This window comes from Homarus americanus, unplaced genomic scaffold (assembly GCF_018991925.1).
Source record: "Homarus americanus isolate GMGI-L3 unplaced genomic scaffold, GMGI_Hamer_2.0 scaffold4854, whole genome shotgun sequence".
NCBI classification, from domain to species: Eukaryota; Metazoa; Arthropoda; class Malacostraca; order Decapoda; family Nephropidae; genus Homarus; species Homarus americanus.
The window spans coordinates 660,001-685,526 of NW_024728299.1; the positions used below are offsets into that span (position 1 = coordinate 660,001).

The 25,526-nt window shown below is 42.9% G+C and overlaps 1 protein-coding gene across 6 annotated transcripts in view; it reads right to left on the reverse strand.

Annotated features, from left to right (window-relative positions):
- The window catches only part of LOC121866059 (transmembrane protein 211-like), a 46,584-nt gene extending 21,817 nt beyond the window's left edge, over positions 1-24,767 (reverse strand). Inside the window, exons 1-3 of one of the 6 annotated variants that reach the window (XM_042365655.1) lie at positions 24,716-24,767; positions 23,718-23,832; positions 2,598-3,382 (exon numbers count right to left, since the gene is read on the reverse strand). In XM_042365655.1, coding sequence (XP_042221589.1) covers positions 2,598-2,991 — 394 coding nt within the window. In that variant the 5' untranslated portion in view covers positions 2,992-3,382; positions 23,718-23,832; positions 24,716-24,767. The other 5 variants (XM_042365651.1, XM_042365649.1, XM_042365650.1 and 2 more) reach the window with 5 other exon arrangements.
- Between the last annotated feature and the right edge of the window lie 759 nt (positions 24,768-25,526).

Here is a 25,526-nt window from a genome sequence, read left to right on the forward strand (position 1 = left end):
CTTGTGTCATAACGTGTTTGGCCTTGTGTCATAATGTGCCTGGCCTTGTGTCATAAGCATGTGCCTGTGTGTCATAACGTGTTTGGCCTTGTGTCATAATGTGCCTGGCCTTGTGTCATAATATGCCTGTGTGTCATAATGTGCCTGTTGTGCTCATAACGTGTTTGGCCTTGTGTCATAATGTGCCTGGCCTTGTGTCATAATGTGCTGGCCTTGTGTCATAATGTGCCTGGCCTTGTGCTCATAACGTGTTTGGCCTTGTGTCATAATGCCTGGCCTTGTGTCATAATGTTTGGCCTTGTGTCATAACGTGTTTGGCCTTGTGTCATAATGTGCCTGGCCTTGTGTCATAATGTGCCTGGCCTTGTGTCATAACGTGTTTGGCCTTGTGTCATAATGTGTTTGGCCTTGTGTCATAATGTGTTTGGCCTTGTGTCATAATGTGCTTGGCCTTGTGTCATAATGTGCCTGGCCTTGTGCTATAACGTGTTTGGCCTTGTGTCATAATGTGCTTGGCCTTGTTTCATAATGTGTCATACCTGTCTGCCTTCAGCTTGTGTCACATGAACTTTTTTTTTTTTATCCGCTCGACTCTGTGTCTTGTTTGCCTCACCCATTGTGTCATCCGGCTCGACGCTGCGACTTCATCAGCATCACAACAAGGACGGGGGATGATTCTGGCAGCCGTGACACATGTTACCACCACCACCACCACCACCACCACTACCACCACTACCACTACCACTACTACCTCCACCACCACTACTACCTCCACCACTACCACCACCACCACCACTGTTGTTGTCAAAGTCCTCCCCCCGGGGTACGTGGATCTATGACTTACCACCATCGCCACCACTACTAGGACAACCACTACTACCACAACTACTACCACCACCTCTACTACAACCATCACTGTCACCATCACCGCCACAACAACCACCACTACCACCATCCTCCGTTGCGTGGTAATTTGCCTCCTTAATACACCGCAAGGACCAGTGATAGCGACCTTCCCGTGCTCCACCCTCGACTGTGTGGTCTGTTTACACGTTACTTTATGATGCTTCGACTTATTCTACACCTTAACCTAACCTAACCTAACCTAACCTAACCTAACCTAACCTAACCTAACCTATTCCCTGGCAGGTAGCGTTAGGTTGTTTGATCATCAGGTGATTCTATAAACCTTTTGCCAAATGGTCGGTAAAAGTAAAACGATTCGGAGGGAAGTTAAGCTCTGATTGGTTGAAATTTGAATTACCTACCAACTTAGAGCCAATCATGAGCTGTCAGGACAAGGGATGCGGGTAGATGAGTTCTAATTGGTCTATAATGGAGTTTCCCGCTTACTAACCGCCAATCATAAGTGTGTACTCTCAGAGGATAGATGTTGCGGATAGTTGTGATACGATTACTCAAGATTATCTCGCTATCTTTGATGTTATGATGACGTACAAGGAAGATGGCAGACAGTCACGCTTCTATTGGTCGAAACTCCGAATACCCCGTTAACTAAGAGCCAATCATGATCAGTCTTGTCATGAGGATAAGCGCGTTAGGCAGTTGAGCTCCTGATGCCTGAAACTCGAATTTCCCGCCAACTTACATCGAGTCATAAACCAATAGGAAGATGGATGGTACGCAATTACTCTCCAATTGGTCGAAACTCGAATTTCCCGCCAGCTTGGAGTCCATGATGGATGGCAGGCAGTTACGGTCCGATTGGTCGAAACTCGAATTTCCCGCCAACTTGGAGCCAATCATGAGCTGTCAGTGTTGTGAGGGATGAGGGAGGAGGAGAGACACGCACATGTCTTCACGTAATCCAGCCATCAACAGCGGGAGGAGATGAAACCACTGAGTAATCTTTTTTGACCTGTTCTGGGACGCGCCCGGTCTGGTGGCGTCTTAACAATAGGTTCTTGTATCTCAATTAGTAGGCCTATAGGGTCTTGTATCTCAATTAGTTAACATAGGCCTATAGGTTACTGTATCTGCAATTAGTTAACATAGGCTCTTGTTACTGTGAAGAAAGAGATATATTTAAGCGGTATATAACGGAGACTCAATTACCGCAATTGAGACTCTCCCCCCACACCGCTATTAAGACTCTCCCCCCACGTCGCTATTAAGACTCTCCCCCCCACACCGCTATTAAGACTCTCCCCCACACCGCAATTAAGACTCTCCCACCCACACCGCTATTAAGAGTCTTCCCCCACACTGATAATGAGAGTAAGGGCTCTCTCTCTCTCTCTCTCTCTCCAGAATCCAAGGCCAGAAAATAATAACACTCACTGAATTACACTTAACTTCAACATAACGGGTAATTACGCCTCGTAGTTGAAGTGAACCTTGAGGGCTGAGACGCAACACGGAAATAATTATTGCGTTTGATATTGCAATAGTGTTGGTAGTTCAGGGTCACGCTCTCATGATGTTTGTTTTTGGTTTGTATCTGTTTTATATGTGGCAAGGATTGTTGTTGTTATTACTACTACTACTTGTTGTTGTTGTTTTTATTGTTATTAATATTGTTGTTGTTGTTACTACTCCTACTACTACTAACATCTATAAAACAGCATATTATTTACCTGCGGCAGCTTGTATGTTGCCAGCCACGTGGGCGAGGGCTGCACGGGCGTGGGTGGTGGGCAAGACGGGGGTGAGGAGGGCGGCGAGACCTGTCACCGCCAGCAGAGCGCCGCCCCCGCCATACACCGCCCCCACCATCACCCACACTGCCGATGGTAGCGCCCCTGAGTGGTCACCTACACCCTGACCCACGGCTGCACATCTCTGCTCGTTGAGACCACCCACGCACCACGCCCACACACCGAACATGACGGGTGGCGAGGGTGAGTGTCGGACGAACCAGGTGGGCGTGAAGAGAGCGGCTAGGGAAGCAAGGGCCACGAGGAGGGTGACGCCCGCCCACAGACCCACTACCGCCCATGAGGTGGCCCACGTCCACCCACGAACCTTCATCACATATTATGACCTCACCACGCCCACGGTCATCGCACTCACTTGTACCACTACGCCCACCATCACGCTACACCCACGCCTTCCTGGGCGTTCTCTCATGCCTCCCGCGCCCTCACACAAGGGAGAGGCCACAGCTGGGAGGCCAACTTCTTCTTCCTCTTCCTCTCACACACCTCTGACCATCACCTCAGCACCTCCCAATAGTTCCCTTCAGTTTGTAATTACTTAAGTTTACCTCCTGTGTAATTCTCCTTCTCTCTCGTCTCCAGCTTCTGATCCCTTAATGCTGGATCTCTTTTCAGTTCTCCCTCACAGTTATACCACTACAGGGTGTACGGTGTGGCGGCCTCCCTGAAGGTGTGGTGGTGACGATGCAGTGATCTCACAGAGCCTGAAACAGATAGGAACTTATGTTAGTGATTACAGTGATATTTTTCCATCGCAAACTAAGAAAAATTAAACGTGACAAACTTCGTGACGAGACTTGGGTAATAATAATAATAATAATAATAATGATAATAATAATAATAATAATAATAATAATAATAAAAATAATAATAATAAGCACTGATACCAGCAACATACACTACCCTCTATGCCATACTATGAACAAATTGAGTAAAAATAATCAAGAATAAAAAATATATAATATTTTTTTTCAATCCAGTCTCAAAATTATGTCTACATTTCTTCCTCTTCCTCCTAACACTAATAGGGCCTGAGGCATCACCTGGACAACCAACCAAGGTGAAAAAACTAACGGAATAATTTCTTTTTCTCCCTTCCCATCCCATCCCATCCCATCCCATCCCATTCCATCCCATCCCATCCCATTCCATCCCATTTCATCCTCTCCCCTCCCTCCCCCCTCCCCTAGAGTTTGGCGTGGTATCTGACCCGTGACAGACAGAGAGAATAACCATTGAGTACCCTTTACCTCCCACACCCGACCCCTTACCCCCTACCCTCCTAACCCCTCTACACCCCCTCACCATCTTAAGATTCACGTGGCACCTGCAGGCAGAATGGAGGAGGTGTATGGATGCCCGAGTACATGCACTCTAGGTGTGACCGTCCTCGCGTTGGGGCAGGTACACACACACACACACACACACACACACACACACACACACACACACACACACACTCTCAATCCATCCAGGCACGCTATGGGTGACCACGCCCAACCTCACCTGAGTGGATCAGCTGAGTGGGGCACCTGTCTGGGTCAGCTGTTGAATGTAAACAAAGAGTGATGGACGTAGCTCTTTAATCCATTATCTTAGGGTTTGTTTTGCTTGTCTATCATCCCTGGGAGGTCTTACAAAGGGCTATAATTTGGCCAGGAGAGGCTTGGATGACTCACCGAGCTTGTGGTTGGTAAATGTGGTGGAATATATTTGCAAGGAGTGAAGGAAAGAGAATGCAAATGAGGGAGGTTAATAGTCTTGACGGGAAGGGAGGGACTGGAGTTTATGTTGTGTGCTGTTTTTATGTGTTTGTGTGTGTGTTTGTGTGTGTGTGTGTGTGTGTGTGTGTGTGTGTGTGTTCTATATTCTCAGTACGTGTTTCTATGTGTTAATGTATCCTACCAAACACACTAGTGACAGACCCTACTCACCCAACACATCTCCCACGTCAAAAAAAAAATAAGTGTCTTGTTTACGTCGTGGCTGAGTCGATGGAATCTTTGCTACACAACAATTACCATCAGGTTGTTGCTCACACTGGAGGTGACTGCCATGCCCCGGTGTTCAGCCACAAGGTATATGTAACGTAATTGGTGTTGCCGCGTAAACATGTTGGCGACACGTCAGGCGGTAAAGTGGGACAGTAAATTATTATTATTATTATTATTATTATTATTATTATTTCATACATACATGCAGTGACGTAGCACCAGCAGACCTCCACAAGAGACAACAGCAGAGTGATCCACACACACACACACACACACACACACACACACACACACACACACACACACACACACACACACACACCTATGTTTACCCCACCAACTTTTCTGAACTAACTTCTTTCATCACCAGAGCCTCCTAAACTGCACCACAAAAACCACCACCACCACCACCACTACCACTACCACCACCACCACCACCACCACCACCACCACCACCACCACCACCACCACCACCACCACCACCACCTCACCACCACCACCACACCACACCACCACCACCACCACCACCACCAATTACCACACCACCACTACCACTACCACTACCACCACCACCACCACTACCACTACCACCACCACCACCACCACCACCACCACACATCGACCCGCTGTTTATACAACAAACATCCACAGCCTCACAAACTTCCTCACCGCACAAACAACAAACAAGGAGAATCAAACAATGTTTTTTATATACCTTGTCTCTATTGAGTTGTATAGAATATAGTCCCGTAGAAATGAACTCTGTAATGCTAATAATATTTTGTATATACTACTACTACTACTACTACCGGTAATTATTATTATTAGTAGTAGTAGTAGTCGTAATAGTAGTAACATTTACCCCAGTAACCACATCGTCAAGAACAACCGTCCATTACTATTAAATAAAAGCACAAAAATATCCTGCATGTCGTCTAATATAGCACTAAATGAGCATAGAGGAGGTACACACACACACACACACACACACACACACACACACACACACACACACACACACACACACACACACACACACACACACACACAGAGTTAATGGCTGTGGACATAACCATTTGGTGAAAATTAAGAAGGCAATTTTAGGAGTACACCTTAATGGTTGGCGTGTACGGTGGGAGGTAGTTCATGCCTGGATGGACGGCTTCCCTGTACAAGTCAGGTGTTTGGGGGGAGGAGGAGGTAGGGTTACATGTACACCTGATTCACTCTGTAGGGGGGGGTCATATGGGAACTACCTATAGATGAAGGTCAGTCTATCTATCTATCTTTCTATCTATCTATCTTTCTATCTATCTATCTATCTATCTATCTATCTATCTATCTATCTATCTATGTATAGTTATGGCTATATTGTAACAAGTACACGTAGTAGTTTGCATGTATAGTGGTCGTGAAGGGTTCTTGTATACATGGACAGTGTATACATTGGATACCTTGACTATGAGCCGGAAATACGGTGGTTTAAGAGGGGCATTAACAGGTATTTTTATGTATGGCGGACTATACAGTATACATGGTTAAAGGGATCTTGTATACATACTGTATATATCGTATGTGTATGGTGAAGGATTTTTGGTGTTATATATACTGTATTATGTGTTTGTGTGTGTGTGTGTGTGTGTGTTTCTCTTTAATTTTTGCTTTTTTTTGCAATGTCTTTTTTCCTTTGCCTCTCGTGTGTTTGTGTACATGGGCGAGTGTGTGTACGTGTCCAAGTGTGTAACTAATATGAGTATTCAATTGAGTGAACTCCTTGTGTGTGTAATGTTTTATTCCTTGTGTGTACATTTGTGTGTGTGTATATGTGTATGTATGTGTAGGTTTGCGTGTTTGTGTGCGCTCCCGTGTGAATTTCATGTGTGTATTTATGTAATTTTTTTTGTCAACCATGTATGGCATTCCCTATGTGTATATATAAAAGGTGCGTTTAAGTGCACATGTGTGTGTGTGTGTGTTGTTGATGTAGGACTCTAAATATGTGCATCTGTGTATCTGATGTGTATGTTAATGTGTACGCGTGTTAATGCTTCTGTACATTCATATAAGGCGACGTAAATGTATGCATGTATGTATGTATATATGTATGTATGTATGTATGTATATGTATGTATGTATGTATGTATGTATGTATGTATGTATGTATGTATGAGTCTCAGTCATATATATACTTTTCTCTTTATAGTTGTATAATTTTGTGCGTGTTTGCGTGTGCGTTTTAATGCTTACATGGGATATATTCCGTGTGCACAAATCCTTACGTTCATGATCCTGTTTAAGTTATGTTTTTAGGTAAAATCTCTCTCTCTCTCTCTCTCTCTCTCTTCCACCTAACCCAGCTTTCGTCCCTTTCCACATCAACCTCTTACCCTTTCCTCTCCCTCCCTCACCTCCCTCCCTCCCTTCCCCTCCCCTCCCTCCTCCCTCCCTCTCCTCCTTCTCCCTCCCCCACCTCCTCCCTCCTCCCCCACCCTCCTCCCTCCCCAGCTCACAGCCACACACACACACACACACACACACACACACACACACACACACACACACAATCGATATCACCGTCCAAGCCCAAGCTGTCTCACGTGAAACATGACCTCGAAATTGGGATCATTTCTCCCTACTTGCGGCTTCGTGCCTCGGCCCTATTTTTTGGCCTGACTACACCACGCCGAAATTGCCTATTTTACTAATTTTTTGCCCAATTTCAGCCGTATTTTTACCCTATTTCAACCATTACTTATCCTATTTGAATCATATATTGTAACCTGATGATCTAAGGTATATTTTTCCCGTTTATATTTACATAACCCGTATGCATTAAATAAAGAAAAAAACAATACTAAACACAGGTTATAATAATACAGCCTTTCATTTCCGAGTAGAGGTGTGTGTGTGTGTGTGTGTGTGTGTGTGTGTGTGTGTGTGTGTGTGTGTGTGTGTGTGTGTGGCTCCTGAGTGCGTGTATATGTATGTGTTGTATGGCTGGTATGTTTCTGTGTGCATATTGTATGTCTGCTGTATGTCTGTATGTGTGTGTATGTATGTGTGTTGTATGACTGGTGTATATGTGTGTGTGTGTGTGTGTGTGTGTGTGTGCGAGTGTATATACAGTATAAATGTGTCTGTTGTATGGCTGAAACCCCATAATTCATACAGGAAATACAACTATTCGCACGACCATTTCTGGATCTATTCACACCTGATAAAATGATTCGCTGATGTCCTGGCAAATCGTCCCTGGGTGTGGCCTCACTGCCTCTGTGTATTGTGGTGTATGATGTGTGTGTGTGTGTGTGTGTGTGTGTGTGTGTGTGTGTGATTTATGGTAATTATTTCTGATACACGTTGATTGTGTATTGTGGGTGTATTAATTCTTTTGGCTGTATGGTGATTTGTATAGTGGGTGTAGGTATACTATGTGCGATTATTGCATAGTGTAGGGATATAATGGTTGTATATGGTATGGTGAGTATAGAGTGTAGTGGGTATGTAGTGTAGTATGATAATAGGTGTATACTTTATGGTGTATGGTGGCGGTGTAGTGAGGTGTATTATGACGTGTGTGTGGGGATCGGGATGGTATAGTGCTGGTCCTATATATCCACAGATCTCGGGTCCACTGGTACCATTACGGCGTTCCGGGTCCATATATCCATATAGTGCTTTTTTTTTTAAATTTGAAACATCCACCACTTAATGGTCCAGGGTGGGTGGGGGGTGGGTACTGGTTCCATTTTACCAGTCTAAATGTCCCGGTTCATAAGAAACTAGCTTCCTATTTTACCGGTCTAATGTCCCGGTCTATGTAAGAATCCAAAGTCCCTGTCCGTTTAACAAGCCTTTAGTCCCAGCCGAATTCACCTCAGGTCTCACTGATTCTTTTTTTGTTTGGGGGTTAAACATCCTTCACCCTTTTCCCGGTTCAGCCTTCCGTGAATCCATATTTTCCCGGTCCATCGTCCCGGTCCAGCCTTCCGTTTTTTCCCGCAAAGTTTGAGCTTCACGGTGAATTACGCGATTCATTTTTCCGGTCGGCTGAGTCTCGCCGGCGGTCCTTCTGTGTGTGTGTGTGTGTGTGTGTTTTAGCTCGTGCCACTGATTGTTTTTGTTACCCGTCCCTATGACCCGTTTTGTTGTGTGTTTAAGAGTTAAAATGAAAAAAACCGTAAATGTACATATTCTTTGCTGTTGAAAGAAGCGAGATGGGCCCTGTCTCTAATGGACCCCAGTTCTAATGGGCCCCAGTTCTAATGGGCCCCAGTTCTAATGGGCCCCAATTTTAATGATCCCCAACTTAACCTAACCGATTTAGCATAACTAACTTAATTTAATATAACCTAACCTAACCAAACCAGTGATTGAGTACTTATTTTCCTTAACTATATTTCAATAATAATATGCCTTACAGCTGTTGTTACGTCAGCTATAAAACTATAAAACCCGAGTTATAGCTCCCCGTATATCAGCTATAAAGGTGTGAAATAACCTGACGCACATTTATCGTTCGTGATATATTATTTAGGAAGCTATAACAGGCATTAAAACCCAGTTACAGCTCATGATACAGCGACATACTTATAAAAAGCTAAATTACAATTATAGTTCGTTATATATCATTCAGGAAGCTATAGGTGGTGTGGTGTTGCGTTTATAAGCTTTAATGGCCAAAAAAAAGACAATCCACATCCCATTTTCTATATCCTCAACCATTTCCCGTTTTCTGTGATATACCAACACGATATAATATGTAAACACGGCCGCCATCCGCCTCAGGAATCTATCTGCCCCTCTTTTAATAAAATGAATTATAGCACTTGGCGTATCAGCGATGAAGTTTTAAAAAGACGCTATCACATCCTACCCCCCCTTCCACCTATCACACGGCAGACTCCCCTACCCTAGCTATCACACGGCAGACCCCCCTAACCCCCCCACCAGCTATAGCTCTTGCAATATCAGCTATGAAGGTATAAAAGGGCGTTTATAGCAGGGTTTCCGTGCCTCGCTACCACCAAGGCTATTTACTACACCGGCTGAGGCTATTTCTGAATTTACTCAGGTGATTCGAGTGATTATTCAAACTTTAATTAGCCTTTACGAGTCTCCAGGTGATAAGGCTGCGACACGGCTCACTCACTTCCTCGAGAGTCTCTCTCTCTCTCTCTCTCTCTCTCTCTCTCTCTCTCTCTCTCTCTCTCTCTCTCTCTCTCTCTTAACTGGTGGATTCTCAAAGGTGTGTAGGATTATTATTATTTTTTTCTCTCGTACCGGGAATTGTAGGAACGCATTTAGCTGTCTCAGTGTTTGTTTTTTCAAAGTTAAAGCTGGATTCTCAAAGATTCTTATACGTTAAATTTATTATCCTCAGTTACAGTAATTGTTAAAAAAAAAAAAAATATCTTAAGTTATTATTTTCTCGTAACCAGAGACATAAAAACGTATCACACTGTCTTAATTAAGCTACGGCACAAAGGTGGACGTCTAAAAACACCTCTTTCATACATACACACACACACACACACACACACACATACATACATACATACATACACACACACACACACACACACACACACACACATACACACACACACACACACACACACACACACACACCTTTTATAACCGCCCCCCTCTACATTGTATGAAAGCCAACACATTAGGGCACCATCAATACATCCCATGCATAACAAACATTTAGTCATTTCAGTGTATAATTTCAGCTGGTAGTGATTTGTCTCTCTCAGTGGCGGGCTGTGTGAGACTCCAAAGGGGACATTCATGCAGTTAATGCGATTACCATATTGGTGTTTTTATTTTTTATCGGTGTCAGTGGAGGGGGTGAGGGGAAGGGGGGGTAGTGGGGTAAAGGGGGGAGGTAGGGTAGGAAGAAAGGAGGTGGGGATGTGGACAGTGTGAGGAAGAGGGGAGTGAAGGGAAGGGGGTAGTGAGGGGGGGGGGAGGGTAGTATAATAGTTTACCTACCATCAATATTCTGTTTACGTTAATAGGGTGTAATACTTTTTAAGGGTCTTTGGTAATTTGAAAGGTTGTGAGGGTGTAAAATAATAATAGGTCTTGTTTTTTTAATAGGTTCTAGTTCTATAATAGGTTCTAGTATGTTTAGGTTCTAGTTCTATAATAGGTTCTAGTGTGTTTTCGTCCCAAATCTAATATGCCATAACCTAACCTAATCTAATCAATAGGATAGAGGTCCCATCACAATTGGGGCCCGTTAGGACAAGGTCTCGTGAGGACAGGGGCCCATTCCTAATAGTTATGATTCATTAGGGTGGGGCCTATTAGAAACGGGAAACGGGGCCCAATCGATCAGTCACTAGTCTAAATAAGGATTCCATTAAACTGGCTCGTGTGTGTGTGTGTGTGTGTGTGTGTGTGTGTGTGTGTGTGTGTGTGTGTGTGTGTGTGTGTTAAATTATGCATATGGAAGTGTAGAAAAAGTCCATCTGAATGAATAAAACTTACGCCAACTTTAAGAGTGATACGCCGTCGCCTCTCTCTCTCTCTCTCTTTTGATACATACATACATACATACATACATACATACATACATACATACATACATACATACAGAGCTTTAACAATACCGTGTTCCAATATCCGGGCACCAGAGAGAAATATACACGGCAGCTTTCCAACACACACACACAGACATCTACCTGATATTCTTTGTACCTGAGATTGTTCCATTGATCGTCACAATTCAGTCAAAAGTCCTCGTGTCTCTACGCTTTGTCTGGTTAGTCTGTGTGGAGCTGCAACAGATTAAAGCTCTGTTTGTATGTTTGACTCAGTGGAAAAGTTACCACTCATGAGAATAGTTGGTGTTTGTGTATGGAAGAACAGCTGTGGTGTTTGGTTACGTATTAAAAGGTGGTGTTTATGTATTAACAGTTGATCTTTGTTCATATAGTGACCGTAGAATTATGCTTTCTATTGTACTCTGTTTCTGGTGGTATTCTGTACGTGTTTTTGTCCGTTACTTTCTTTGTACGTGTGTCCTTTGTACGTGTGTGTGTGTGTAATGCATATCTCTGTAGCACATGTCTCCTTTGTTCGTGTTTCTGTGGTACGTGTCACCAATGTACGTGTTTCTTTAGTATGCGCCTCTCTCTCTCTCTCTCTCTCTCTCTCTCTCTCTCTCTTGAGCCAATTGTGATAAAAATTAAGGTGAGACTAGCTTAAACCGGTACACTAAATACACCCTTAATTATCTGACTATTTATCCTGTTATTTTTGTTAATATATTAATTAATAGTAATTACTCTCTTTTAATTTCAAGAAACATGTTAGATTTATTTGCTTTTACGTTTACTTTCTCCATATTTATTCATTTATTTACTTGTTTATGTGTTTATTCATATTTGACAGTTATAACACGGTTCCAGGAGGTGATCGAAAAGTCCCTGTGCACCTGAAATAATTAGTACGATAGGTAGATCAGTGTAAAATGAAGTAAAAGGTGCACAGGGATTTTTCGATCACCCTGGGAGACATTGATGTTGAAACGTGAGTGGACGGGACCGTAGAGTTTAATGGTGTCGTGTAATAATAAATATATTAATAATAAACGGTTTATTAATAGAGTTGCAGCCGGTGTGTGTGTGTGTGTGTGTGTGTGTGTGTGTGTGTGTGTGTGTGTGTGTGTGTGTGTGTGTGATAACCCTTTCTTCACCCTCTCAGCTCAGTAATGAACCCGTGTTAAAGACCTCTCACTTTATAACCACATTATCCATAAAACAAAGCGAGAAATAAAAATTAAACGACACTTTTATAAAATCTGAACGAACTCGTTACATTTTTCTCGCTCGTGGGTTCGCTCTATTAAATTTCTGAATGTTGAAGACTGAATTTATATCTCACCGGAAATTTCTGAAGTCTGGGAGCTTATGATGGATTCTAGATTGATATAGAAAACGGAGTGAGGGTTGAGTTAAAGATGATATAGAAAACGGAGTGAGGGTTGAGTAAAAGATGATATAGAAAACGGAGTGAGGGTTGTGTTAAAGATGATATAGAAAATGGAGTGAGGTTTGAGTTCTATCCTTTGGTATTTAATGAGTATAATTCGTCATCATTTTTATTTTTTTATCTGTTATTGGAATCTGATGTTTGTTGATAGATGTGAAATATTTTTAGTATTGAGTAATATAATTTAGTCATTCAGGTAAAATTATAGGGAGGAGAGAGAGAGTGAGAGAGAATTACTGTATACGACAACAGGGGCCCAGTTTATCACGATACCTATTGTCTACGTAAACGACAACAGGGGCCCAATACAACAGGGGCCTAATTTACCACGATACCTGTTTTCTCTGTACACGACACCAGGGGCCCAGTTGAGCAAGGTTGGCTCACCTGGTCTTGCTTGGTCTAGTTCAAGACTTCCCCGACAGCCACCTGAGATCGATGGTGATTACATAAACCTGGTGTTTTATACCTGCTGGTTTAAACTGGAGGGGATTTAATGTCTCCCGGGCAGGATACTGATGACTCACTACCCAGAGAAGGAGAGGAGGAAGGAGAGGGGAAGGGGGAGAGAGAAGATGGTTTGGTAACTAAGTCTTTATAGATAGTGTGTGTGTGTGTGTGTGTGTGTGTGTGTGTGTGTGTGTGTGTGTGTGTGTGTGTGTGTGTGTGTGTGTGTGTGTGTGTGTGTGTGTGTGTGTGTGTGTGTGTGTGTGTGACCCCCCTATAAGTCATACAAATAATCCTGGATTCTAATCAAACTTGGTATGTGGACAAGTCACAACAACACCTCAGAGGCCTTAAATAATCACGGTTTTCTGTCACTACTGTATAGAGTTATGACCTTTTGGCGTGGGGGACCGGACACACACACACACACACACACACACACACACAATTAATTCACCGTCACTCTGTCCAATCTCCAATGAACTCCTCTTAAACTGATTTTGGCTCGAGTTGGGTTAAAGGCCTCGTGACAGTAAGTGGCAGACTGTCAAGAGTTATGCCAGGGGGATGACAGCCTCGCCTCCGGGTTGGCATGTCGCGGTGTCATTTTTACGCCACAACACCTGCAAGTCGATGTCATTAGTGTTCTTCTTGTGTCGTATTGTGTGTGTGTGTGTGTGTGTGTGTGTGTGTGTGTGTGTGTGTGTGTGTGTGTGTGTGTGTGTGTGTGTGTGTGTGTGTGTGTGTGTGTGTGTGTGTGTGTGTGTATAGTGTGTGTGTGTGTGTGTGTGTGTGTGTGTGTGTGTGTGTGTGTGTGTGTGTGTGTGTGTGTGTTTACCGGGTTAATTTTGTATGCAAAGCTGTGTACGCGTGTATCAAGGTAAGGTTGTGTACGCTCTGTGTTTGTTTTGGAAGCGCATGACACTTGTGTATACGCCTCGGGGTTTGGAGGTGTGAGGGTTGTACTAATAAGGGGTGTTTTCTAGCAAGGGGTATTGCTTACAGCAAAGGGGTTATTGTCCTTGTAAGGGGGTGTTGTCTTAGGAAGAGGGCGGACGGGGTGTCTAGCAGGGGGTATTGTCTGGGGTTGTGTCCTTGTAAGGGGTGTTGTCTTAGGAAGGGGGACGGGGTGTCTAGCAAGGGGGGGTATTGTCCTAGCAAAGGGGGGTTACTGTGTATGGGGGGTGTTGTCTTAGGAAGGGGGACGGGTGTCCTAGCAAGGGGGTATTGTCCTTGTAGGTGTTTTCTTAGCAAGTGGGTCCAAACATGGGAGGGGTTGTTTTAGAAGATGGGGGGTGTTGTCTTAGGAAGAGGGGGACGGGGTGCCCTGGCATGGGGGATATATCACCACAACAAAAGAACTGAGGTGAACTTTGGTAAATCGTTTTCCAATATTGTTTAATCTTCAAATTAATTGCTCGTGTTGTATTGGTGCTATTGGGTGCCAAGAAATAGTGTCTCCTATTGTGTGTGTGTGTGTGTGTGTGTGTCCGTCCTAGAGGTTGCATACATACATACATACATACATACATACATACATACACAATATAATCCTAGGTTAAAATAAACAAAGCCAAGGTCATGTACACTCCTCTTCACCCACCTGATCGAAAATAGGTAAGTGACACACACACACACACACACACACACACACACACACACACACACACACACACACACACACACACACACACACACACTCAGCACCCAACCTGTCTTATAATCCTCGTAGCTTTCTTTCTAATGCCCTACAACTTTTCCTTCTCCCAAACGATAACAAGATATAAATTTCTAGCTTAAACTACACATAAAGTTTCGACCTACAGAACAACGCCAATAAAATGTAAAATTATCGGCTCGTATACTGTTCAAATATACACCTGTATTATGCAGCAGATAATAATAATAATAATAATAATAATAATAATAATAATAATAATAATAATAATTAGCACAGGTTAATTAGTGTACCTGGCTTTATAGTCGACCATAGTTCCTTCAGCGGACACGGTCATTAATATTATCCAATACGTAAATGCATTTATCACGGGGTTCGAACCATTGTACTGGAGTCATTAAGGTTACCCACTAGATGCATGCATTTGGCCCGGGGTTCGAACTATGGTACTGGGGGACATTGAGATGAAGTACCGTGCACTCTGACCCACTTCCCCAATAATGTATCCTTGACAGGTCCTTCGTTATTCACTACTACTGATATTGGTCCCTCCTTCACGCTACTCCCCCCCTCCCCTCTCTTTCTCTCCCTTCCCCCTCTCCCTCTTCCCTTGTCGGTCTCTATCTTTATCCTTCCTTTTACTCATCCCATATATTATCTCTTCCTCTCTCTCTCTCAATCCTATTTTCTCCTCTTCTACAACTGCACCCTCACCCTTCCCCCCCTATCTCCCTTACTCACCAGTCTTCCTCCCTCCTATATCACCGACCCTCTCGCTTTTTCCCCCTCCTCACTTCCTCACATCTCAGCGCCCTCATTCCTTCTCGCCCTGCTCCTCCTCCTCCTGCCTCCCCTTCCTATCCTTGCCCCCTACTTCTCCTCCCTTCCCCCACACCTGCAATACCCTCCTCTCCTCTCCCTCCCACCCTCTCCTTCTCCTGACTTCTCTCCCCTCCTTACTCCCCATCACCCCATCCCTCCCTCCCTTACCACTAACCCAACCACACCTTGCCATGAATCTCCCTTAAACTCCCCTCTCCCTCCTCCCCTTCTCCCTCCCACCATTTATCTCACTAAGCCCTGCAGAAACAAACTCCTCCCGTGTGGGTAAAATTCTATCTCACCTCTCTCTCTCTCTCTCTCTCTCTCTCTCTCTCTCTCTCTCTCTCTCTCTCTCTCTCTCTCTCTCTCTCTCTCTCTCTCTCTCTCTCTCTCTCTCTCTCTCTCTCTCTCTCCCACCTGAAATTGTAGGTATGTGTACTTTGTACTTCTTATGTATATGTTAGTTGATAGTCTGGATATATGCGTTTAGGCATTACTGTTGAGGGTATTATTATCAATTTATATTACTCCCCCTCCACTCCCCCCTTTCTCCCCCCCCTCCCCCTCCCACTCTCCACCCCCCCTCATTTTGTCTCCAGTGCAAGTGTATGTATGTATGTGTGTGGGGGCGTGAAGGGCGTGGACTAGTGAGTGCCCCGTTTGTTTGTCACATTGGGTGGTTGTTTGTCAGGGCGATATCTAAGGCACTTTTTGAGCTGGTGACATATTTTGCACATATTTTGTCTATGGCATTTATGAATATTATTATTATTAATAGTAGTAGTTGTGGTGGTAGTATTATCGCTGTTGTTATTGTTGTTATTATTATTAGTATTACCGTTGTTGTTGTTGTTGTTGTTGTATGATATTGCTGGAAATAGGTCATCTTCCAGGTTAGCATTACAAGAGAATGGTGGCGCGGTGGGCATGATGTAGGGAGACAAATGAGTGGCTCAGTTCGAACCCCGGACGTGGAGAGACTGTGGGAGTGATGGTTAACGGAGCAGTAATGGTAAATGTTATAAATATATATGGACCATCTGTCGTGGTTACCCGCCGGGATAACATCAGATAGTAAAGCATAACATAGGAGCTCTTGTGTGTGTGTGTGTGTGTGTGTGTGTGTAAGTCACGAGCTCTCATCCATCTCAGGAACCAGTTGACGGATGGCCTGACAACATGATGGAGCGAGGCAGTGATGGTTGCCTGCCTATGGTGGGGGGGGGGGGCATACCTCCCTGTTATTAATCTTCCAGCTCAACGCTCGACGTCCCATACTAATGTGGACAGCTACACCCCGCAAAAATGGTGATTAAATTTTCTTGATTTTGGGGAATTTATTAAATTATTATTATTATTATTATTATTATTATTATTATTATTATTATTATTATTATTATTATTAAATTTGAATAGGGAATGGCTTGGTGATGTGTGTGTGTGTGTGTGTGTGTGTGTGTGTGTGTCCAATCATACACACATATATTTAATCTATACACTCGATAAAGGTAACATACACACACCTGTCTACCTGTATTCCCTGCCGTTCAGGTGGAAAAGTAATCTCTGTACAGTATGTCAACAAGTTTATAACAAAAAATACTACCTTCGTTTTCACGCTACATCAACTATTAACCATCAATCTCCAGCTCTATTGAGGCTCGTATCCCGGCACATCTATCAACTCCGCTATATGAACACCCGCCTGCAGTCTCCATCACCCACGAACGCTATAAACCGTAAATAGAATCCCGGAGTCCACAAAAGACACAAAAAACTCCGACTTCATTTCCAATCATCCACGAACTGTGTATCGATAACAACAAATGGAAACTCTGGTCTATGATTCTCGAAGGTTCTTACGTCAGTTACTTCTCGTCTCAGGGGATATAAAAAAAAAGAGACCTGACTGCCTGACTTCCACTAAATCATGAAATTTACATCCAAAATGGCGTAAAAATTTAGCACCAGGAAGGGAATAAACTCAACGCTGAGGATCTTTTTGAGTACTGTATACACCGGACTTTGATTCAGAGAAGGAAGGTGATGATGTAAAAAAAATCCGTCTTCAACATCAATCGTCTACGAACGCGACTGACACCAACACCAAACACGAACCCTGAAACAGAGAGCAAAGCAACGTGAGAGCAGGACGGAGATGAGCTGATAACACTCCAATTCCCCACCGCTAGCCATCAAAGACTTATATTATTATTACACCGTAACTCTAATGGGGTTTCCGGACTTGCAAGTATCCGAGAGTCATTTTGTAGTTGAGTGGGGGAAGGGGTAAGGGGGGAGGTGGGGGGGAGACGTGTGGCCGTGCTTTTGAGTCGAAGTGTGTTGATGGCTGTTAAAAGGACTGTGATGTTAGTCGTGGTATGTACATGGCTGCCACTTAGTTTGAACACCATCTGCTTCGCCGTTTGATAGCCAGTGCGTCATTTTGGTCTCTCTGTCAAGTCTCGCCTGTAAATGTTCTTCCTCATTTTGCTTGCGCGTTGTAGTGTCTCCCGCAGTGTTGCCAGTGAAGCATGTAGACCAACCTTTCCATTCCGACGACCCGACACTAGTGAAGGATCCCTCCGTAATTGTCAACACATTGGAGCAGCGATCTGTATACATTGGTGGCAGCTAGCGAGAAACACACCCCACCACCCACCTCACTTTATGTCTCACAGTGTCTTGCTTTCTTTTCTCTCTCTCTCCCTCTCTGGATCTTTCTCTCACTCTCCACCTGCTTTCTCTCGTATGTTTTTTTTAGCATTTTCTCTCTTTCTCTTGTTTTCTGTACCACTCATAATCATTTTTGGGAACGAAGGGTTTAGTGTGTTAGCTCAAGAGAAAGAGAGAGAGAGAGAGAGAGAGAGAGAGAGAGAGAGAGAGAGAGAGAGAGAGAGAGAGAGAGAGAGAGAGAGAGAGAGAGAGAGAGAGAGACCTGTATCAACTAGCACCTTTGGCGTGAAGCAGCCTTCCTACACTCACACCATACCTTCTACATGTAGACCCTTACATCCTCACACACCCTCCTCCCCTTCACATCCTCACACACTCTCCTCAACAAACCTCTCAACATTTTACACGCACACCTCTGCCTCTTGGATGTCCACTCCTTCCCCACCCCTCTTGGTCCTCCCTCCTTCCCTCTTCCATCATCTACATTTGAATTAACATATTTTTTATTAATGTGTCGTTCCCTATACTCTACATACATGTAGGCGACCTGTGGTGTAATGGTCAGCATGCTCGCCTCGCGAGCGAGCGGATATGGGCTCGATCCCCGGGCAGGGTAAAACAGTGGTCAAGTTTCTTTACGCCATTTGCCTCTGTCTACCCAGTAGTAATTGGGAATCTGTATGTTAATCAATTTGTGGATCATGTTTCGGGCTAATGGTTAGCCAATGCAGTTGGCGAGTTGTCCGGTCTTCTTGAACTATTCCTTGACACTGGGTCATACAGCTCGTTAACTTAGGGTGTGGTTGTTGTGTTGGTGACAGCTTCTACACCTTAAACAAACTCACGCCTAGGTGGCCCTTGGCCGCGCCATCCTCGTTACATGAGGGGCAATCATTATTATTTTATATACCTGTCCATGCCACCATAACAAACTGCTGATGTAGGTTTTATTTCCGTGTCACATAATCTCAACATCCTCTCAATTGCGTCACGTCCGTCGCTCATAACCAGTTTCCTTCCTCTTGGGTCTTGAGTCCACCCAACTGTATGCTAATGTCGTTTCAATTCTCCCACACTCAACATATCCACCATCTTTCCTTCCCGTGAGACAGTTCTCTTCTCTCTTCATACATGTCTCAGTCCACGTATGTAGGACCCTCCCTCCCTCCCCCTTCCCTCTCTCCTCCCCCTCCCCTCCCCTCCCCCTCCCTTCCTCCCTGTCTCCCTCAACTGCTCTATGATTCAGTTGGTCGTCCATTGTTCCTCTGGCTGACACTTTCACTCCCACACACCTGAAACACCTCACGTCCTCCAGGTCTGTCTCCATTCAACCTTGCCTTCATTTCTCCCTGTCGCCCTTCTCTGGGAGATGAATGTTGGTGCTGAGTTGGGGGGAAGTGAGGTGCTCCTCTGAAACCAGTCTCTCTCTCTCTCTCTCTCTCTCTCTCTCTCTCTCTCTCTCTCTCTCTCTCTCTCTCGCTCTCTCTCTCTCTCTCTCTCTCTCTCTCTGTATACATATAATTTAAATTCTACTCTTTATTTTTCCTCTCTTTTAGTAAGGGAGTCCAAAAATCTGACTTTTCAGTTCGTGACGGCAGCGAGTTTAAAAGTATATTTATACCATTAAATCTGTGTAAAACGATATGGAGAGAAACAAAGAATAATACACACACACATATATTGAAAACAATGCTGAAATAATTGTTTATATTTTTATGAAGTATTCCTGTTTTCTCTTTATTTAATTTATTATGTAACTTTACTTTTAATACATTCATATAATTTTTATACCAATGGCCAACTGGATACTGTGCTCGCTTTCACTTGTAGAGATTGTTGGTTCGTGCCAAAAAATCCTACAGTCCACCCAGCTGCGAATTAGTACTTAACTTTATGGTTGGGTAAGTGAAGACGATGAGAACAGCGCCGGACAGGTTGCCTTTATATGCACCGAGGTTTATAAATCAGTGTTGGTCAGGCGTCTGGGACCATTGTTTCACGTTATTATTATTATTATTATTATTATTATTATTATTATTATTATTATCATAATTATTATTATTATTATTATTATTATTATTATTATTATTATTATTATTACTATTATTATTATTATTATTATTATTATCATAATTATTATTATTATTATTATTATTATTATTATTATTATTATTATTATTATTATTTTTATTATTATTATTATTATTATTATTATTATTATTATTATTACACCAAATTTCACCTGTCTGTTAAAACTGTGGTCGTGTACAGGGCTTCGGTTGGACTGACGCCCCCTCCCATCCCCACCAGTTTAGACATAAGTAAAGGAAAGGAATCAAAATATAGCTACGTTTTTAATTAGACGATTCACCTTCGGGATGGGGGCTGACCACTAGAGCCAAGACCCCCCTCCTTTATAAAACACTTCTAGAGGAGTTAAAACAGGTGAGGTAGTGTAGTGATTCTCAAAGGTTCATACAACAACTATTCCTCGTAACTCAAGACTGACTGCACTTAACGGGTTGACTTAAGCTAAAAACACCAACACAACGTCTAAATAATTTTGTCCGGTGTTGTTGAGTTTCCTGGGCGATGTCTTCTGTTTTTTTTTGCCTGTGTTTGTTTTCATTGTTTTACGGGTAGTTACTTGCTTTTTAATGGTGTTTGGGTTAAATTGTCCGTGTTTTATTTAATTTTTATTTTTTTCATTGAAGTTGGGTGTGAAAGTAATTGTTTTTTGTTTTTTGTTTTTGTTTTTTTACATTGCGTTAAGTGGTGATGAGCCTGTGGGGGAGGGAGGGAGGGAGGGTGTTTCTATGTGTGGCAGGTGAGGGAAATGTTATAATATTGTTTGGTTCGGACCCGTCACCCCCACCACCCATTCCTCCCCCACCCCCGTGCCAACTCCCCTCTCCGCCACCATCTTGATACTTCTGGGCTACACGATGACTATGACTTATGACTTATGACTATTACTATGACTATTACTCTTACCATTATTATTTCATCCACCATTTCATCAGGGTGTTTAAACGAGTGGAATAATCTTCACTACTCCCGTATATAGTATATTTATTATGGACCAACCAACCAACCAACCAACTAACCAACGAACCAACGAATGAACTAACCAACGAACGAACTAACCAACGAACTAACGAACGAACTAACCAACCAACCAACCAACGAACGAACTAACCAAAGAAACAACCAACGAACGAACTAACCAACGAACGAACTAACCAACGAACGAACTAGCCAACGAAACAACCAACGAACGAACTAACCAACGAAACAACCAACGAACGAACTAACCAACGAACCAACGAACGAACTAACCAACGAACCAACGAACCAGCCAACCAGCTAACCAACCAACCAAACAACCAACCAAACACTAAAAACAACATTCTACTGCCGTCACTAACATCATCACCGTTCACACTGCAAATCAAATTACGACTGAATTAAGTATGACCATATAGCCTGGACGGACACAATTCTTTTTGTTTTTAATGGAAGTTTCAATTAAAATGGTAATAACGTGAATCGAAATGGGGGGAAAAATAGGCCATTATTTGGAACGACGAATCATGTGTTTTTCTGTGGGTTAGAGAAAACGGGAGTGTGTGTGTGTGTGTGTGTGTGTGTGTGTGTGTGTGTGTGTGTGTGTGTGTGTGTGTAGAGACTTGCTTAGATATGTATTGGAGAGAGAGAGAGAGAGAGAGAGAGGGAGAGAGAGAGAGAGAGAGATACAGATAGAACGAGAGAGAGAGAGATACAGATAGAACGAGAGAGAAATGTGCAGACAGATAGACAGATAGATAGCAAGAAAAAGACATCATAGATTGAACAAGCAAATTAAATCACAGAATATACTATATATGATATCATGAAATAAATAAGCGACGTCGTTATATGCTACACAAAAATGACTTCATATAATGACGTCACAAAGTGAGATAAGATTTCATAAGACAAATGATGACGTCATAAAACAAGATATCGTACAAATGATGACGTCATAAAATAAACAAGTTATGACGTAACTTGTGGACCATGATCAGCTGTGTCACGCGAGGCTGTTCCTGAGTGTTGCTGTGTTGTGTTGCGTTTCTGTGTCGTGTTGCAATGTTGTGTTGATATACCATGTTGCTGTGTTATTTTACTGTGATGCGTTGCTCTGTTGTGTTGCAGTGTTGCGTTTCTGTGTCGTGTTGCAATGTTGTGTTGATATGCCGTGTTGCTGTGATATGTTGCTCCGTTGTGTTGCTGTGTTGCGTTTCTGTGTCGTGTTACAATGTTGTGTTGATATGACATGCTGCTGTGATTTTGTTGCTCTGTTGTGTTGCTGTGTTTAACTCGCCGTGGTAATGCTGTGTCACCTTACTATGTAGTGAAGATGTTTCTGTTACGCCGTGTTGTGTTACTAGGCGTATACTGTGTGTTACATGGAGGCGCTGTGTTGTAGACGTCATTGTTGTCCGTCCGTCGTTCGTCCGTGCGTCCGTCCGTGCGTCAGACCATCTTGTAAACGCAATAACTTGAACGAATAAACTTATATATTAATATTACGTTCTTTAGCTTTTTATTTGGTACTCTTATTTCTCAGTGATTCTCTCCTGTGTTTCTCATTTCTCAGTGCCTCTCTCCTGTGTTTCTTATTTCTCAGTGTTTCTTCTATGTTTATTATCGTTAGTGGAAGAAACACACTGGAACCCTTGGATGTAAATACCTCTTTCTCTTGTGTAATGTTTTTCTTAAGTGTTACATGTGTTACTACTGCTTCTGGTGTTATGTTGTTTTGTGTTGTGATGTGTTTGTTGTGTGTGTTTGTGTTGTGTCGTTTTGTGTTGTGTCGTGTTGTGTAAGTGTGTGTGTGTTGTGTAATTGTTGTATAGGTGTTGTGTCGTGTAGTGTATTGTAAGGTTGTGATCTGTAGAGTTAATTCTTGTGTTGTTTATAGTTATTCTTTACTTAAAACCACCATAGTCATCATCGTCATTATAATAATAATAATAATAATAATAATATCACAGTAACAACAAATATAAATATTAACACAGTACATTTAATAACAACAATCACAACACCACAATATCGCCACAACACCACAATATCACTACAACACCACATCACAACACCACCTCAACACCACCACAACATCACCACAACAACACTATATCACCACAACATCTCCACAACATCACAACACCACCACAATATCACCACAACAACACTATATCACCACAACATCTCCACAACATCACAACACCACCACAACATCACCACCATTACCAATATCTATAACAATAAAGTGCAGGAAATTAACCCCTAGAATAAAATAAATTACTTTTACTTTACACCTCAATACACATTCACTTTACTGTACTTATAGGTGTATAGTGTACTTACGGTGTGTGAGGTCCACTTTGTCCTCTTAAACTTGTAGTGCCACTTTTTTTTCTATCTATCCACTTATAGTCAATGTCAAACGAGGTAATTATGTGTTTAGTTCTTTTATTCACGGCTGTTGGGAGCGAGAAATACACAATTAAAACACAGGTAAATAAATATAAACTCAATAACCAAATAAATTCACACGTCTATTCTTTTCTGATTTTGTTTTTGTCTTTTTTTTTTTGGTGAGTCACAGTAACAACATGACTGGGCCGCTGAGGCTGGTCCCACTGTTGTTTACATTAAGACCTGAGACTAATGTTGAGGGAGTCTCAGTTAAGGGAGTCTCAGTTGAGGGAGTCTCAGTTGAGGGAGTCTCAGTTGATGAAAATATGAAAATGAATTCGAGTTGCTGTTTTTTTTTTTACCCAGTGGAAGATAAACAGAGTCCCGTTATGGATTCAAAGTGACAAGAATATAAGATGTGTTTTTCCCAGTGGTTTCTCCGGAGGACTTGACAGACAGCTTTACTAAGAACTGAAACTATGATTTTTTTTGACACTGGATACGGTAAAGGCAAATATTTAATCTCAAGAAGAAATAAAACTGGTATTTTTTTTCCCCCTCAGTAGAAACTAGGGAGGATTGCACACACAGCCACAAATAGAACCGGAATTAAGATCATTTATCCAGTGGAAGTTGTAGAGGGCACCACTGTCGGTAAATATTAACCAAGAAGTGAAACAAGACGCAGTTACACACACAGTTTCCCAATAAGACGTCACACGGCCCCACTTTCAGTAGACATTAACTAGGAAATGAGTTTGTTTGTTTTTTTCTCTACTGGAGGACAAACTCAAAGCTCCACTATGAGAAAACGTTTATATAGAACTGAAACTGAGACGTTTTTTTTGTACTCAGTGGATGTTATTTTACACAGCCTCAGCAGCCTAGCACAGCGCCCCACATGGCTCAGTGTCGGAGCGATCCACAGAATGTCCTTCCCCTCTCACGGTCGGAGAGATACTGGCGCCTGGCTCTCTCTGACTCTCTCGCGCTGGCTTGGCACACTGATCAGAGGGTGGTGGTGGCACGGTAGGGGAGGGGTAGTGGTGGCACGAGGGTGGTGGTGGAGGGTTGTGGTTGTGGTGACACGGGGAGAATGGTGGTGGTGGTGGTGATGTAGGAGGGTGGTGGCACTGTGGGTTTGGTGGTGGTGATGGTGATGGTGATGTGGGGGGGATGGTGAGGGTAGTGTGTTGGTGTTGATGCTGGTGATAGTGTTGAGGAGTAGTAATGGTGGTAGCGCTGATGATGGTGATGATAATACAGTGTAGTAATAGTGATACTGCTAGCATATTGATAGTGAGTCATGGTGATACAGTTGATAATGATGGTGGTTGTGATGCATGGTGATAGTGATTGTTCTGAAGATGGTGGTAGTGCCGATAATGGTTATAATAGTGACATATATTAGTGGCGTTAATGACACTATAACAACGCCTTTAATGATGACAGGTTCACTAATTAATGATGACACTTTCAACAAGGCAGGTGATGAACGTAATGATGATGATGATGATGATGATGATGATACGTGATAGTTATGGTGTTGATATGTTTGAATTATGGTGCTGGTAAGTGATAGTTTAATACTCTAACAACCGTAATAAACACAGCACCACAATTAATGATAGTCTCAAGAACTAGCCTAGTGATGACGGCTACTGTCAAGAACACTTTTCACCAGAGAGAAGTAATTAATGACCCTCCCCCCTCCCCCTCTCCCCCCCTCTCCCCCTCCTCCCTCCCCTCCGAATAACT